An 18098-nucleotide genomic window follows, 5' to 3' on the forward strand; every position below is an offset into this window, starting at 1 on the left:
CTATTGTTATTGTCTTCTCTCTCCAAGAACATTATCATTACAATTTTAATTTTTTTCTTTCTTAGAATGCAATTTTAAGCCTTAGTGCCGATTACAAATTAATTGCAAATTGAACTACTCCATGACACATTTTTATTTAAATGGTTTGATAGAGTGTATTTAATTTTTAGGTAATATGGAAAGTAAGAGAATTCATTCTAAGTGGCCAACCACTATCATTGTGTCTGATTTGGTTGTTGTTGTAGTAACGTAAATACATATGTCCGTTTGCATATTTTATACTGGTTCTGTTTATTCAGTGTCCAGATTCAAAAATTCTGAACTTGGACGGGCGATTAACTGGTCAACTAAACAAATGCTGCGTGTTGTACGGTCGCTTTACAGGGAATGTGTTGGTTATCGTGTCATCAATCCAGGCCCAATATGGCAGGTTTGAATATTCTTCCACTGCGTTATTGCTAACACATACCGGCCTTTTGCTTTATAAAAGGTCAATAACGTTTCTTTGTCAGCACCCCAAGTGCTGCCTGCCAGCGTCTTGAGAACATTGTTCCTATTTCTGATCTCGTTGTTGTTGTAACAGTGTTTATTATTGTGTATTTGCGTGTTCGTTCTTCTGCACAATCTGGCTCTGGATCTATCTCCAGTTCAAGGAAAGTGACTGCTTAGATGGGATGTAACCACAGATCGACTGGAGTTAGATGAGTAGGTTTGGCAGGGCAGTTGAAAAGGTGCAGTGTGTGCAGAATTTAAGCGACTGCAACATCCTGATCGTAGTTGAGTCAAAACTACTCTGGTTTGTCGTGGCAGCTGACGCTGCTCAGCTGCGATTGATGGGGGATGTACTCCGATGACTTTATTCACACTGTATTTGGTTATGGCCTTAGCAACTGCGGCCGTGTGAATGCTATTCAGACCTGCCTGATATGCCTGTTGATCTAGGGGTTCTCTCCTGTATTGTTGGACCTCCCTCTCTAGTGCATGCATATCCTTCCTGATATACCTGGGTGTGTCGGGCCTAGCCAGCAGATGGTGATTGGGATGACACTCACGGTAACATCCGAGCAAGTACTGCAACGAAAACATCTCATTGTGATGCTTTACTGGAAGAATCTTTGCCTCCTCATATAGATGGTCCACTGAAGACTTGAGGAGGCAACCAGTTGCTGTTCTCAGGGCGGAATTCTGACAAGTTTGAATCAATTTGAAGATTTGAAGATAGTGTAGGATCTAACGCCTTTAGAGCAGCCTTGCTATCCACGTATACTGTGACATTACTATCAGGAAACTCTGTAATTCCCACTAGTAGATCTAAGGCTTTCAGCAATGCAAAACCTTCTGCCTGAAAAGTTCAGAGGACTGAGGGCCTCATATTGCTGCCTCATTTCCCTCAACATTACATTGCCCTGGTACAAATTACCTCAGCTGTGTCAAAGTTCAGAGATGGCGAAATGAGGCGAGTGACTTGTCAATAATAAACAATCGCTAGAGTTAACCAAACCATCACATTGGTGGATAGAAACTTTGTTTAATCATTTGAGCCGAGAAGTAACACTGTGGTCACTGTGGTGCTTCATTGCACTTCTCGCTCTCTTACCTTTCTCTGAGTTACTTTTTAATTTGTCAAAATCATATGTCTGTTTCATGCGAAAACTAAAAACAAAAAGAATTTCAAAAAATGTAAACAAAATTTAAGGGTGATTTTTTGTACTCCAAAAGTAAATATGTGAGTCAGCTGTTTATTAAAATCAAAACTCAGCTGGTGTGGATATCAGAAGTCCAAAACATATGATATACACTTGCCACCCACCCACACAGCTACACAGATGATAGAGACATACGGTGAGAATATAAAAACGACCCCCTAACTGCTGTAGAGACAAAACAACATTTTTCTTCAGCACCGTGTCATCCCCCAAACTCATTGAAAACATATGATGATGTTCCAGACATCGTCGACAAAGGAAGGAGGAAGATACAACTGAGGAGCTGAACAAGTGAAATAAAAGACTGCCAAAAAATAAGTGCAAATAAGCACCACATATCGAGCTGGCTGGTTGGTTGGTTTGTTGTTCGTACCTAGAAAAAAAAACTTCGTTGCCTAAAGAAAGAAATGAACAAAACGTAGAAAAATTTCTTCTTCTCTGTGCGATAACTGCAACTAGATGGGTGTGTGCTGGAAAAAGAATTAATAACTTTGTAGTTAAAATAAATTATAACAATGGAATTTTAGTAAAAGAATTAGCATACAAGAACGACAATCCCATATAAATGCATTTACGTCTGGGCTTGAATCACCACCAACAGCAAAATGGGTGTGATTTGGCTGCAGCAGAGGAAACTTCTTCGTCCAAAGACACAATGCAGTTAATCAGGCAACCTTTACAATCTGTGATGGTAGGTTGTGGTGCAGCAGGACATCAACACCAACATCATCATCACACAATAACTAAAAGGACGAAAAGATTTTTCCTATGGACTATCCTGTTAATACAGTTTGGATTTATTTTATGTTTTTGGTTAATGCAATTGGGTTTAAGTGGTCGCCTTAAAGAGAGTACAGGACTGACGTTGGTAAAACCAACACAAGATGAGCAAGGACAAGGACGTATCAATTTTATAAAATCTGCAGAATCCTTAAAGGATGTCATGAATAGTAACACCTACAACAATATTGCCACTGAAACACATCACAAGAACGGCAATTTTCAATGGCCTTCAAGAGATTTGAAATTTCAACTGGACTTTGAATTACAAAAGGCAAGGTATAACCTTACAGATGCCGAAAAAATAATGTTTGGTGAAACTGCATTGTGGTGTTTTAAAGAAGGTACTTCAAACGAAACCAAGTCGCCATCTACAGCAGATGAAGATGCCAACGATACTTGGCCTGATAATTGTTGTTGTGTGCCACAATGGCATGGACAAGATTGTGGTCAACCTGAAGTAATATGGAGGGCTCTTATGACAGCCAAAAAACCCTTTCAACTACAAAACCCCACCCAGGCTGAAGCCCACCGTTTAGTGTATATGATAGAGGGTCATTTTATAAGTATGGATCTGCTGGAACTGCAAATACAAGCCGTCATAAAGGTTGTGGACTATTTTATAATACACTATAAACAACAGACACCTGTAAATATGAAACATTTAAAATCACTTAAACACAAACTAAAACAACTGCTACCCGATCACAATTATATGCTGTATCATTGTAAGTTACCATCAACAAACCAATGTTCCTCGGCCGACGTGTATCGTTTGTTTAGAGAACAACAGCTTTTGAGCAATGCCATTAAACCCTCGGATCTCTTCATTTACACGGATGACAAGTCGCTTTTGGGTCATAGGGCATTAAATTTCCTCAAATACTATGGTTCCACAATACCTTTAATTGTATTTCGTCTGAAGTTCATTATCTATGGATTCTATTGGCAACATCCTGATTTAACCAAACTGGATGGTATGATAAGTACCTTTCAACAGGTGGATAATACAAACTCCGATCCCATGCAATTAAAAGCTTTACAACGTCGCCATGAAACGCTTGTAGTGGGAGATTTAAATCATTTCGGTGGTTGGTATTGTAAATATTGTCAAGAACCTGATGAAATCATTAACGAATTGCAACAATTCGCCCTAATGAACAACACTAATGGCAGTATTGAAAAACTTGTAGCATTTCCAAAGGATAAGAAACATTCGCTACACATCGACTCGACATACGTACAACAATTAATTTCATCGGGTATCTATTTGAATGATGGTGAAACACAGCTACTAAAAGTTCGACGTTTTTCGGATAAATATTTCGCACCTTCGTATGCAGTTCAACAAAGTTGGAAATATGGCCACTTATTGGTAAATATTTATGAATCTTTAGACGATGTCTTAGCCGATGATAATGAAGATGAAATGTTTTAGTATTTAAGTGTAAACGCTAGTGAAAATTTGTGTTAATCGTAATTTTGTTATGTATATACTACTATGTATTGGACAAAAAAACATATTTGTGAAGGACAGTTGTGTAGTTAGAGTTAGGTTAAAAGGTGCGTACGTCTTATAAGTAAGCAACACTTCAATAGACGTTAACTTTACTCATAGATTCCTGAAAACAATAAATAAAAGGACTGAAGGACATCGTATAGAGAAGCAGAAGACTTATTAAGGTAGTAGGATAAAGGACGATTAGCATGAAATGTGTGATCAAGATGGTTAAGAAGATGCCGGCACATAACTCCCAAAATGATTTGAGGACTGTATGTACTTTGATGAAATTGGCCATAAATAAATTAGGAGTTATATCAAGACACAGGGTACGAAGTAGGTGATAGATATAGATAATATTTAAGTTATTGCATTTTGTTGCGCTCTATGGAAATAAGGAACAACACGATAATTTCGTATAAGACATCCCTTCTTGGGGGTTTCTCTGTTGCTTTAACTGGACCAATGAATTATATGGCTGGTCCTCTAATTCGGGAACAACAAACAACCCAACAAAATGTATGTAGCCAGAAAAAACTTTATCTTCGAAACTAATAAGAATGTTGCTTAGCAGTTTTCAGCAATATTGTAGCCCTAAAGTAGTAGAACTTATGTGTCAAACATATAAACTAGGAAAAGCTGCATCTAGCGCATCAAACTCGTTTAAATATAGAAAGTTTACATAATTTCTGAAATTCTGGTCAGTAACAACTAAACTGTTGGAAGTTGAAACAAGTAACCATTCTAAAAATTTTCCAAATAATGTGACCATCAATTCTTCAGAACATTCTGAAACTCTAAAATTGTTATTTCACGTTGTTTAAGGGTTATTTCATAACATACCTTTTACAAAACTTATTTCAACCAATGTTCACACAGGCTGTTCATTCTCATGTTGGGGATTTCAATGAATTATTGAAATATTTACCGAATTGTTGTTGAAAAATTTGCAATAAACAAGGCGATAGAGGCATTTTGCAACAATATAATGTTCTGAAGAATTGTGTATTACATTCCAGAGAACATTTTCCTAAAAGATAACATTAAGAAGAATATAACATTTTGGGAGGTACGCTGCGAAATATACACAAATTGTAGAATTTTTAGATATATTATAAAATTTGAAGCAATAAATGCAGTTTTTCGAGTTCACTATTCCCCCAAATATTTTCTTCTTGCTCTTATCCACAAGTTTGCTGCAGAAACCAAAACAAGATTCGTATTGGTTTTAGAGATACAGCCCCGATTTGTTTTAAACATTCGATCTTTTACCATGTTTAGATGGGGCCATAAAACCCGAACCCGATCTAAGAAAACAAAACACAAATATGGTTTTTGCCTATTGGTCCTCTACTTTCATAAAATTCTGGACAGAAGTTGTTTACACGCGATTGGCTTGGTAGAGCCAGGCTTCAGAAAAAAATAGTTTCAGATCAGACCTAGGTTACAGAAAAATAGCATCCAATGCATTACAACACTGCATTTATGAAGACATTATTTCTCTGCAAGTGGTGTCGTTAAACACACCGCTAAGTATCAGCTTTAAAAATTAGGTCCCATATCATTAAGGCAAATAAAGAAAAGGCCTGTAGACATTAGGAGAAGAAATATCTCTTGTTCATGAAGAAATGATCGTAGGGCAACACAACATATGCATGTGGTGGAGGTTAAACTCTTCTGCAAAACGCTTACTAAAGAGGAATTCCCATTTCATTGGGTTAATATTTGAATTAGGAAGCGCTCTTGAGAGAAGTCTCTCTTTTTCCCTATGGATATGTTGGTGGGACATAGTTTTTATACGCTCTACTCTTTGATAAGATCAAAAAATTCCCTCATAGAAATAATGGATTCAGAACCCATGTGTTAAGACCAAATTAATTTCAAGTAATATGGCGTCCATTTACCCTAACACCTTTAGAGCAGCCTGGCTATCCATGTATTCCGAGACTATTGTATCTACAAAGTCTGTCATTACCACTAATAGTTATAATATGCCTTTATAATATAACAATTATTGTTCCACAAACATTCCAGAAAGGACAAGGGACACTTCTCTCATATCAATGAGTGCCCCCCAATTCATATTAGCTCAATGATATGGGACCTACAGTTTATCGCCGAGTCTGAACGGTGTGTCTTAATACTGTGTATGACTGAAATACTTAGGAAATTTCGCCTACATTACGCTGAGGGGTATTTCGCCACCTGGCCGGGAAATCGAACCCACGACCTTCAGCGTGCAGGGCGAGTTTGCATACCATTGCACCACGGTGGCACCCACCCTCTAATAGGCGTTTAGTACCTCGAAAAAACTTCTGACTGAAACAACACTGCAGTTGTCTTCAAGTTTGTACGAGCGCCTAATGTTCAGTTCTTAACAATACACACCAGCTCCCGTGCTTTCTTCGATCTTCGACCCATCAGATAGTTAAGAAGAGGGATATTCAGTATAGCATTCAATGATTCCTGAGGTGTGCTTACAAACCAAATCGGCCGAAAGTGCAGATCAACACCACCTCTAGGATAGTTTTAAAATTTTTACAGCAGGTAGTCCTCGTGACCCCAATTACGATGGTATGACTGAACACCCCCACGGCCAACAAATAAAATGGCTAGTGCCCAATATAACTCTCGACTGGAGTACCGAATTTGGTCCAAAAGCGCAAACATATACCAACTTCTTCCACTTCTTCAGGTACCTCCCCCACAAAATGTCAAACATGTTGGCTTAAAAAGAGATTGATACTTGTTTGCGGATAAATTTTAAAAATCATTTCCCGTAGTTTTTGCGGTTCTTAACGACAGTATGAACATATCAGGTGGAATTGTCTATAGCGACCTGGAAACAATGGGGGTTATTCTGAATGAAAATTCCCCGTGAGTTTTGACTTTCCGCCGTTATAACTTAAAGGTGAGTGTAAAAAAAACTCACGGGGATTTTACGTTCAGAATAACCCCAATTATGTGTTGGATTAAAGAACCTGGTCGTATGTGAAACATATTTTCCATCAATTCTCATCGATGTTATCCCTATTGAAACAATATCTGGATAGAAGAATTTCCTTCAAGCCCTTTTAAAGTGCATTCAATGAATGATTGTACGTTTTCATAAGGAGTATATCCTCATTGAGGTAAGAAACCTCACAAAAATAAATAATTTTCCTTCAGATTTCATTTATTTAAGATGTGTTGTCAACTATTAAGAGAAGTAATAGTGTGTCCAAGATTAAGCTAAAAACCAGGTACACACCATCATTCAAAACTGGCGGTCAGCGTAATTTTAGGACAATTTTCTGGCATATAAAAAACTTTTGTTTGAAATACAATCAGGGTAAACATGAATATTTCCCTCGGAATTTTTCGCACGGAAAATAATTTAAAAAAAGGTGAAATTCTTTTAAAATCAATATTTTGAAACATGGAAAACTACTAGAATCGCCTAATTATAATACAATATTCTCGCCTAATCAACAAAAATATTCCATTTTTGGGCATAAATACGGAAATAAAAAATTGTGAAATTGGGGAAAGAGAACAAAGTCCACACAGAATTTTTATTCATGATTTCCCTGAATATCCAAAGTATTATTTACAGATTAGGAAAGTAAGAATTCAGCTAGACTTTGATATTAACGAAATAGACCTCGATGACTGCAGTTTTGTTGGTCAGAGCGTACTATGCTTTAGGTTAGGGGAATGACATCGTACAGTTTATTACAACCATTCTAGTCAACATGTAAACGATTGTGAATAAAAAAATGCTTGAATATGATTAAAACTCTTAAACAACTGTCCTCAACTCCTTTGGGCAATACTAACCATTTCGACGTATATGAAATGAAAATTAACAACAATAAAGGAATAAAACTGACTTATGTAAGTAAGTTTTTCTCCATCTATAAAACTCACACTCTGCCCTTTTTATTTACATATTTAAAACAATTGTTAGTTTAATAATGAAAATAATTAAAAAAAACATTTTTAGATAAGTAAACAAAGTAAAACCATAACAAAAAAAGAACATCTATCTTATAGAAAAAAGGTTCCTTAAACGAATTTGTAATGCAATTATTATTGAATGTAACTCTTATAAGGAATTCATCAAACGAATTTGTAATTAATTTAGTGTATTAAGATAATTTATAGCAAAAAGAAAAAACAACAACAAATATCATCATTATGTAATTTATTCATTGTGCCTGCTAATTAAAAAAGAAATGAAATGAAATTCATTGAGATTACCTTAAACCATAAAATTAAAAAAGAAAAAAACTCATCATCATAAATCCGACTTTAAGTTTTTTTAAAGGCGATATATGGAACTTTTGATCTTCAAACATTTCTGAGGAGACTTTTATTAAGATTGTCATAGTAACCTTACAAAAATTTGGGAGCCACATAAGCCGAATAAACCATTAGGAAGTAATGTATCCATTATTCTGGAAAATAATGTGTTTTTTTTAAATTTTATAATCACTTATTTTACTCTCATTACTTAGTAATGAATAACGGTGGCACATAGAGTATGTGTCCGAGTACAAACGCTTTCCGTTTGGAAACAATTTTTGTCGGCCAAAACACAAAGAATGGTTGATGTAAATGTAAGCGTTTAAATAGCCCCTAATGTTCGTAAGTGTGGCACAGTGTGAAGTGTGATTAGCTATACATCAGAAGCTCAAATGTTCGATCACAGCAGAAGACAAAATAAAAGTGTGGAGAGTGGCGCAATTCACCCCAACAGCTCAAAAAAAATGAACATATATTTTTTCAAGTTAACTTATGTATGTAATGGGTTAATAGGTTGAAAACGCTATAGACTCGTTATTTGTTAATGGACATTATTAGCTCCATGGTCTGTATCGTCCATTAGGAACGAATACTCAATACCCGAAATATTCACAAACGTTACCAACAATACTGAAGGCTCAACGGACGTAACACGGCGGCTTCATATCTCCCGCTCCGAATGGTCGTGTGAAATCGACATAAGTCTTTAACAGTTAAGGACATGATGTGGTTCATCATACTCATTTGCTTGCTGAATTGTCTTGGTATGAACAAGCTTCAACGGTGCATCCGGTGATTGTATGACATCAAGAATTTCGGGGCTTTTTCCCTTAATATCCTTCCGGATGTGTTGAGGGGATGAATCCTTAACCACTATATGGTGGTTGGAGTGCATTGGCAATCTACTCATTCCTTATACTTGTATACTTATAATGACATAGACTTCCTTGTACAGGGCTGCCTGGGCGAGAACGTCCCTGAGATGACTCTCAATCAGTAACCAATGACGATCAATGGATTCAGCCTTGTTAAAGAACGCTAGTCTATGATCATTTGGTACAATTTGAAACGCTGTCACAAATCCATCATTGCTCTGGACTGGATTCATTATCCTTTTGCGGGTTTTTGTAGTTGAGGCAGATAAGGAGCCAAGCAAAACCGTCTCGGAGGATTTGGATACCTTCTTCGAATTTTTTGGCTTCTTTTGGAATTTTTTGGATCTTTATTTGCGAACCGATTGCAGTTGTAACAGCCATTCGGTACGCTTTCTTGTCCATTGCCTCTTTGGCTTTGGCATTTTTGCAGTTCTGCGGTATAAGTGAATCATCCGTACGGATTGGCATCACTGGCATCACTAAATTATCTGAAATGTTGTCCGGGATGCTATCTTCCCTGAAACTAAGGGGGACTTTTTTCTCAATGAGATTGTGGAGTACCCTGCTCTGTCTATTTAGGTATTAGGGGATCTGCTTCGAGAAAAGAGATCACTACCTAATATTGATGTCGCTCGTCCCAAAATTGTACTGTGGATTAGTCAGTCTAGTCAGTCTACTTCCTTGGCTCACGCCATGATCCCTCCCCTTTTCTCAACCGAGCTTGGGACCGGCTTTGGCTTGAATATTAGATTGTAAGTTGTGAAACGAAGCCCTAGTTCACCAATATTCAAAGGATAGTGACTCCCTGAAAGCTACGCTCTAGCAGCTCGATGCAACAGAGTCTATTATGCTGTACACCTTACCATTCTTCCAGTTTATGAGAAAAGAGAAAAAGTTGATCCTATATCGCCTATATAGTGTTACGTATATGAAAAAATTGTTTGCTTATATCGCTTTTTGATTAAAATTTTATCACATATCATCATAAGAAATCATAAATCACACGTGTATATGAATTGAGCATACCTAACTAAGAGAGACTAATACGGAATAGTTATCATTTTATATAAAATTATATTACATTTCATGAAATTATATATCATCCACTAACATTAACTCCTCTTCAAATGTTGTCTAGATTAAGGAATTTAAAATTTATTTATTTTTTTCTACGAATTATAATAATATATATTTGTATGTCAAACCATAATAACTCTGTTCCGGAACTGCAAGAATCTAATTTTTTTAAATTTTCGTCAAATTTATAAAGAAAAAATTTTTAAAAATGTCAAAATAGTAGACTCTTGCTGGTTCTGGAACAGGACAATAATTATGCCCTTATGTTGGCCTTATAGTTTTTGTGTTAGAAGTTATTATTGGCAAATATAACCTATATATGCGTGTGTCAAATTAAACGATTTATCAAAATTGCCAATTTCCAAATGCACATAATTTCAAATAATGCAACCACCACTACAATAGGACCAATTAATCAGTCATTCAGTCACCTACACTAACTTCCCAAAACAATAAATATACACAGTTCCATAAAATATTTACAACATAAGAAACAGACACTTGAGCCGAGTTTAAATCATAACTTTAAACGAAAAATGCCGATATTGCAGCTATGATGATTAACGGCATATTGTCTCAAAGTCTGTTTTAAATATACCGATCCACTAAAATACATTCGAAAGAAAGCAAGAAAGCGTACGAGAGAGATTAAAGATTGTAACTGTAACCGATACGAAAATGCTGTGATATATCTCAAAAATATGACACAACCAAAAAAAGAATCAACCAAATATTATTTTCAAGAAATGTTCCCTTTTGACAGGAGAATTTGTTTTGTAATCCTACTTCCTCCCCGTAGCCACATATTAAATTAGATAATTTTACAAAAAACAATTCTGTTATAATAAATTTATTTACATTTAGTCCAAAGCATTTGTTATTTTCAACACCTTCACCAATGGTATGAATAGAATGAAAAAATCTGAGATAACGATTTCTAGTTTGTATTTAGTTAATTATTCCATTGAATTATTTAAATAAAATTATTTGTCTAAAAATATAAGTAACTGAATATCGTATCGTATATACGCCTTGATCGTTAATTTAAGTGATTATTGTAAACAAACAAAAAATGGTGTTATTTAAACTAAATAAAATTTTTCTAAGTAAAAAATCTAAAAAATATCCATTAATATTTTTTGTCTCTTTGAGTAAAACTTTTGTCAGAAAATATGTTCGTAGTCGTATGAAAGTGAACAAATCCATTATATGTAGATAAATGATTATTTTGAGAGGGATGACCTTTTTTATTAGGGTTGATGACTTTCTATTTATACCCTATACCACACAGTGGTAAGGGGTATTATGTCTTTGTGCATTTGTATGTAACATACAAAAGGAAACGAAATAGACCCATAGTTCCTTTTGGGAATATACATATAATCATTTTCTGAGTCGATTTATGCATGTCCGTCCGTCTCTCCATGTATTTTTGTTTGCACCATACAGGTCGCAATTTTTGTCCGATTCAGCTGAAAATTGGGTAATATAATTTTTTTAGCCATAGGAAGAACGCTATTTTGGTGAAAATCTGTTCAGATTTGGATATAGCTCCCATATATATTTTCGACCGATTTGAGGTATTTGCTGCACCGAACAAATACCTCCACTAGTTTGCGCACCAATTCGTTTGGTGGGTCGGGTGCTTCATACGGCATGTACACCGAGGCTAGTACCAAAGCCCTACCGGTATCTTCGTCCAGCCTCACTACAGTCGTATCACCATCATTGTAATTGTAGAGTTGAATACGATCTAGGCTTTTCTTGGCTACAATGCAGGTTCTTACTTTATCACCATTATTTGCGAAGAATAGTGAGAAACGCTTATCGTTTAGTCCAGAAACCCTATTTTTATATAAATACGGTTCCTGGACCATAGCGATATCTATTTCAGAGTCTGTGAGGGAGAGGAGGAGTTCGACAGCCGCAGCCTTGCAATGATGCAGATTAATCGGCACCACCCGCAGGCCATGCTGCCGAACAACCTTACTGCGACTTCGGGAACCGAAGGCCACCAGAACCGAAGTACAGCACTCCCCCACAGTTTCTAATATAGTTAGCGCTCTCACTATCTATGGTGAATCTCATCACCATACCTTCTCCTTCTCTAAAGAAGTTCAGCAACCTCCAGTCGTCGATGAAGAGACCTCTATTTTGCTTCCTGATCATCTTCATCACCTCCTCTACGTCGGAGTCTGGAGAGGGCACCCATGTTGTGGCTACGATCCTTCGAGGTATCTCTTCCACAGGAACCACGGCCAGCCTGCAGCCCTCCCAGAGTTCACCAGCGCCCTCAATCGTCTGGATGAGGAAGTCCTTCGATTCCTCATCCTGACAATAGAGGACTTTGATGCCCATATGGACGACTGCCCTGCCAAAGCCGGTCTTCCTGGCGTCTACCTCGTCAGACGTGATGGTCTTCCTAAGAAGGCGTTCCACCGTGAGCCAGTGTGTATCTCTGGTCCTCCCATCCAGATCAGCCCTGTCGATTATCGCCAATCGGAGATCATCCGGAGCGATTATCTCATCGGAACCCGCTGACACCGGTGTCCTTCTACAGAAGGTGAGGGGGTTTCAACCCTTGGTCGGCCTATCCCGGTTGAGCCTTCTCTACCTTTGCGAGGGACTCCATATGGTTGTTCGACCGATGTTCCACCACCCTCTTAGCAACAGGATGAGGATCTTCAGAGGACCTAACCCTGACGCATTCCTGTCCAGGGGTCCTCGAAGATCCGCTCTGTTTTGAGGGCGATGGGCCATCGCTCGAACCAGCCACATGGCTCTTCGCAGTGCCAGTCCTGTTCCACGATCCATCCTTCTTGCCTCCAGAAGAGCGAGATCGATCAATTGCACAATCGTCGCCCCTGATCGCTCTCTACCCTTCTTTTCCCCTACAGGTCCGACAGCAGCCCCCGACAAAGCAGTCGAGATAGGCGGTACCTTTAGCAGTGATTCCCGAGCGTTCCGCCGTGTTAGGGGCCGATGATGTCGAGCTACCTGGTCCTACCGCGGTCATCAAAGATGTTCGCAAAGGGCTCGAGCAACTCGACACCATCGGTTTTGCTGTTTTCCCTGTAGAGGATGATTTTGTCACAGTCGCTGAGCTGGAAACAGCATCCTTCACAGGGGTCGGAATCCAGTCGATTGGAAGGAAGAGCTTCTCAATGTGAGGATATTTCCGTTCGAAACGCCTCACAAATTGAATCTTCATCCACAGTTGGTCCGAGTCTACTGGACAACTTGCGTGTTGATAACATAAACTTCGTCTTATCGCCGTTGACTGCCAGACCCACTTTGGCAGACCCTTTTTCAATTTTTGCAAAGGTGGCTGTTACGGCTCGCGTTGATCGACCAATTATGTCTATGTCATCTGCGTAGGCCAGTAACATTATATCTCTATTGTATATCGTGCTGTTTTTATCTCTGACCGTATATATATTCGCATGTCGTATGACCTTTTCCAGTAAGATGTTAAATAGGTCACACTATAGACTGTCACCTTGTCTGAAACCTCGTGTTTAAAGGTTCGAAGAGATTACTATTTTAACAGCTGATGCGTCGCCGCCCATATTCGATACTAAGAGCATCATGAAATGCTCCTTCCAGATCCTCTGTACGCTATCTGTATCAGTTAACAGATTCCGTTTATCATCTTTGCGGGAGAATGTGACTGCACAACAATTTTCAAACTTAATTCTGACTTCTGAACATCTCGAGTTTCTAACGTTTTTCTTACTCTTTCTTCTGAAAATATGCTTCTTCTCTCTCCTCTTCTCCCGATATTTTTCTTTGGCGCTTCGTGTTGCTATTCTACTCTGCTTGCCGTGTTCTTTTCTTCAGTAGCCTTACGACACTCCTGATCGTATCGGTCGAACATCTAACACACAGGACTAGTGTCTTACGTCTATCACAACATGATAAATGTTGGTTCTTTTTTTCCCATGTGGGGATATCCGTGGCCTTGTGTATGTCGAAGTTTTGGAACCTGGTGCTGGCCACAACTATGGCTTTTGCCTCAGCAAAATCGAATATACATATATAGATTTTGTCCTCGGTCTGCTCATCTTTCTTTTCGGTCAGGGTATGGGCGCAGATGAGACTGATGTTAAACAACTTTGCTTTTATACGGATTGTGGCAATTCTCACATCAACCGGAATTTCGTTTCATTGTTGCTATAATACAGTGCGTATTCCTTTGTGATCTTTATGTCTGCCCTATTTCATCGCACTTCCTGTAAGGCGATAATATCAGCTTTGTTCTTACCAAGTACATTAGACAGTGCGTAAACTGCACCTGCTCTGTAGAGAGTCCTGACATTCCAGGTGCATATTCGGAGATCATGGTCCTTAAAACGTTTGCGGGTGTCGTCAACTGTAGAGCGATTTGTTTTTATACCCTCCACCATAGTATGGAGGGTATATTAAGTTTGTTTTTCTGTTTGTAACACATCGAACTAATCATTTGCGACCATATAAAGTATATATATTCCTGATCAGTATAAAATTCTAAGGCGATCTAGCTATGTCCGTCTGTTGTAATCACTCTAGCGTTCGCAATAATTGAGCTTAGGTTAGGTTAGGTTGAAAAGAGGGGTGATTCAAGATCACCACATGTCCTTAAAAAGAAAGGGCATACACTGAAGCCAGAAGAGGCCTTTTGTGCGCTCTAATTTTATGTGTCCTGGAAGTTGTTAGTTTAGGAGTTCCGTCCCATTGACGTAGTCCCTCAAGTTTTTGAACCCGATGTCCTTGATATGGTCGAGTCCTGTAATTATGTCGTTTCCCATTAGCTGAGTTCTCAAGTTTGTGAAAGCCTGACAGTGGCAGAGATAGTGTTCCAACGTTTCGTTGTCCTCGCCACATGCCCTGCATTCACTATTCTCTGCACAGCCTATCCTGTGCAGATGCGCTTGTAGTCCTAGATGCCCTGTGAGGACACAGATCAGTCTACTGATATCCTTTTTACTCATCACTAGGAGGTCACTTGTTTTGTCCTGGTCTGGGTTTCCCCATAGGATTTTTGTAGTTTTTCCCTTTTCCTGGTTATTCCATAGGGATACATGAGCATTCTTTGCCCAAGCTTTTAGTTCTATACGCGCCGCCTTTAAAGGTTTGGCATTGTCTAGACTTACTGTAGGTAGCTCCCTGGCTTGTTTTGCTAAGGAGTTTGCTACTCCGTTTCCCGTAATCCCTATGTGTCCTGGTACCCATATAATGTTTACCGAGCCATAATGGGAATAGTCGTTAATTGCATTTTTACACTCTAATACAGTTTTCGATATTGTTGCCTTACTTGTTATAGCTCTAATTGCTGCTTTACTATCCGTAAGGATGTTAACTGTGAGTGGCCTTGTATTTGTTTTAAACCAGTTCAGACATTCTGTGATCGCTCGGATTTCGGCCTGGAGGATTGTGTTATGATCCGGCAGACGAAGGGAGATCCTCGTTTCCGTGTCTACGATATGAAGACCCAGTCCCGTTCTCCCCCCTAACACAGCCCCGTCCGTAAACCCGCAGCTTCCAGCGGGAATCTGTGCAAGGGTTCCATCGATCCACATATCTCTGTCCGGTATTAGAACTTCACACAGAGCTACTTCACTTGATTCTGGTATCCGGTCCGATACTATTTGATTTATAGATTCACCCGTTGTGAACCGTAATATGCATTGGTGGTATGTTTGGTGGTCTCTTTCGATCCACTCGCTCATCGCTTTCAGTCTTATAGCCGCGATGGCTGCTTCATACCTTACCTGTATTTCTATCGGGTGGACAAATAGAATTGTCTCTAAAGCCCTAGTTGGTGTAGTCCTCATCGCCCCGCTAATGCCTAGGCAACACATTCTTTGGACTTTTTGCAATGTTTTCACATTGTACTTTTTGTCCATAGCTGTCCACCACACAACAGATGCGTAAGTAAGAATCGGTCTTATTACGCTTCTGTATAGCCAGTGTATCATTCTAGGATTAAAACCCCATTTTGAGCCTATAACCCTTCTACAAGTTGACCAAATCCTGTGTGCTTTGGCAGCCCTTTCCTGGATATGGTCTTTCCATTTGAGTTTCCTATCTAGGATTACCCCCAGATATTTAACTGTTGGAGATATAGTTAATGTCTTATTCAGGAAAACTGGTTCCTCTACGGAGCCCAATTTCGTTTTCCTAGTGAAAAGACATAACTCTGTTTTTTCCGGGTTAACATTAACAGCTTGGTCTAGCCCAGTTGTAAGCTATATTTAGAGCCTCTTCGGCTCTCCTGCAAAGTAGATTTGGATTCTTTCCCCTTAGAAGTATTATAACGTCGTCTGCATAACAGACTGGTTCAAATCCTTCCTTGGTTAAGGACCTTAGTAGACTATTTATGGTAGTGACCCACAGAAGCGGCAATAAAATCCCCCCCTGTGGCGTTCCCTGCCCTACTTTGTCTCTTCTTGTTACGTCATGTAGCGCGCAGCTTATCCATCTGTTCCTTAGCATGTCGTGTATCCAGTTCCTCAGCGTTCTGTCTACACGAAATTCGTCTAAGGAGTGGATCAGCGTTTCCGTGCTGACGTTGTTGAAAGCACCTTCTATGTCGATGCAAACTGCGAGTGTGTACATTTTCATTTCGAAGGTTCTCTCTATGTGGTGTACTACCTCATGTAATGCGGTTTCCACTGATCTACCTTTCACGTATGCATGTTGTTTATATTTCAACATGTCGTTGGGGATTTTGCTCTTGATCATGGTATCGACTGTCCGTTCCATTGTCTTGAGTAAAAATGATGTTAAACTTATCGGGCGATAAGATTTTGGTACTGCGTAACTTGCCTTACCTGGTTTGGGTATAAAAACCACCCGTGCCTCCTGCCAGGCTATGGGAGTATACGCAAATTTTAAGCAAGCGTTGAAAATATTGACCAGCTTGGACGAAATGTAGTCCACTTCCCTTTGAAGTAAGGCCGGGAAGATCTGGTCAGGTCCTGCTGCTTTGTTTGGTGAGAAGCTCATTATAGCTTGCTTAACCATAGAGCTGTCTATTTTTGGTACTTCATCTGATGTGTGTCAAAAGCACTGTTTGGGCCGCAGTGCTTGAAGGAAAGTGTGTTCTCATCAGAAGGCCTAAGGTTTCCTCGCTTGTTTCCATCTTCCTTCCCATTTCATCAACCATTAGCTCGGCTTGTGTATGGGTTTTGGATAGAAACTTTTTAATTTTTGATACGTCGTTTACGCTATCTACCTGTTCGCAGAAAAGTTTCCAGGAGTTGCGTTTGGCGTTCCTTGTCAGTTTGTTGTATTCTTTTAGTTTTGATTTGTAGTTGTCGCAGAATACAGCTAATTTTTTTCGTTTTGCCCTATTGTAAAGTCTACGGACCTCTTTGCCTTTGTTACGAATTTCCCCTGTCATCCAGGGTTTTTCGTAGGCAGACTTCCTTTCTCGTAGGGGACAACTATCCTCGAAAGACTTTACCAGGGCTTCGGCTAATTTGTTGACTTTACTGTCAATGCCCTCTTTACTTAGGCATTCCTCATCTTCTCCGTGCCCTAGTCTGTACCTTAATTTAATTCCGAACTTGATCCAGTTTGTTTTGGATTTGTTACGGAATGTTATCGGGTTTGGCGGTGGCCTTGATATTTTGAACCTAATATACCTGTGGTCAGAGAAGGAGTGATCATCTGAGACCCTCCAGTCATGTACCTCGTTTATTAGGTTTTCTGAACATATTGTTATATCTAGTACTTCCTCCCTAATTCTGTTAACAAAAGTAGGTTTATTTCCTACGTTAAGAGTTATTAGGTCGTTAGTATTCAAATAATCTAGAAGGGCTTGACCCCTTTTGTTAGTGTTAGTACTACCCCACGAAATGTGGTGTGAGTTAGCATCGCTACCTACTA

At 38.9% G+C, this 18098-nt stretch overlaps 2 protein-coding genes across 2 annotated transcripts in view; both read left to right on the plus strand.

Annotated features, from left to right (window-relative positions):
- Alg7 (Alg7 dolichyl-phosphate N-acetylglucosaminephosphotransferase) overlaps positions 1 to 18098 on the plus strand; it is a 35459-nt gene that overhangs the window by 1345 nt on the left and 16016 nt on the right. The window lies entirely within an intron of this gene.
- On the plus strand, positions 99 to 11349 carry Mgat3 (beta-1,4-mannosyl-glycoprotein 4-beta-N-acetylglucosaminyltransferase). Its single transcript, XM_073969284.1, has one exon. It carries the CDS (start codon positions 2272 to 2274, stop codon positions 3922 to 3924), a length of 1653 nt encoding a protein of 550 aa, XP_073825385.1. The 5' UTR covers positions 99 to 2271; the 3' UTR covers positions 3925 to 11349.

This window comes from Musca autumnalis, unplaced genomic scaffold (genome assembly GCF_047663935.1).
Source record: "Musca autumnalis isolate F117 unplaced genomic scaffold, ASM4766393v1 scaffold_2, whole genome shotgun sequence".
Taxonomy (NCBI): domain Eukaryota; kingdom Metazoa; phylum Arthropoda; class Insecta; order Diptera; family Muscidae; genus Musca; species Musca autumnalis.

Coding starts and splice junctions, on each gene's coding strand:
- Mgat3 (XM_073969284.1), top strand. CDS start 2,272: ATGCATTTACGTCTGGGCTTGAATCACCACCAACAGCAAAATGGGTGT.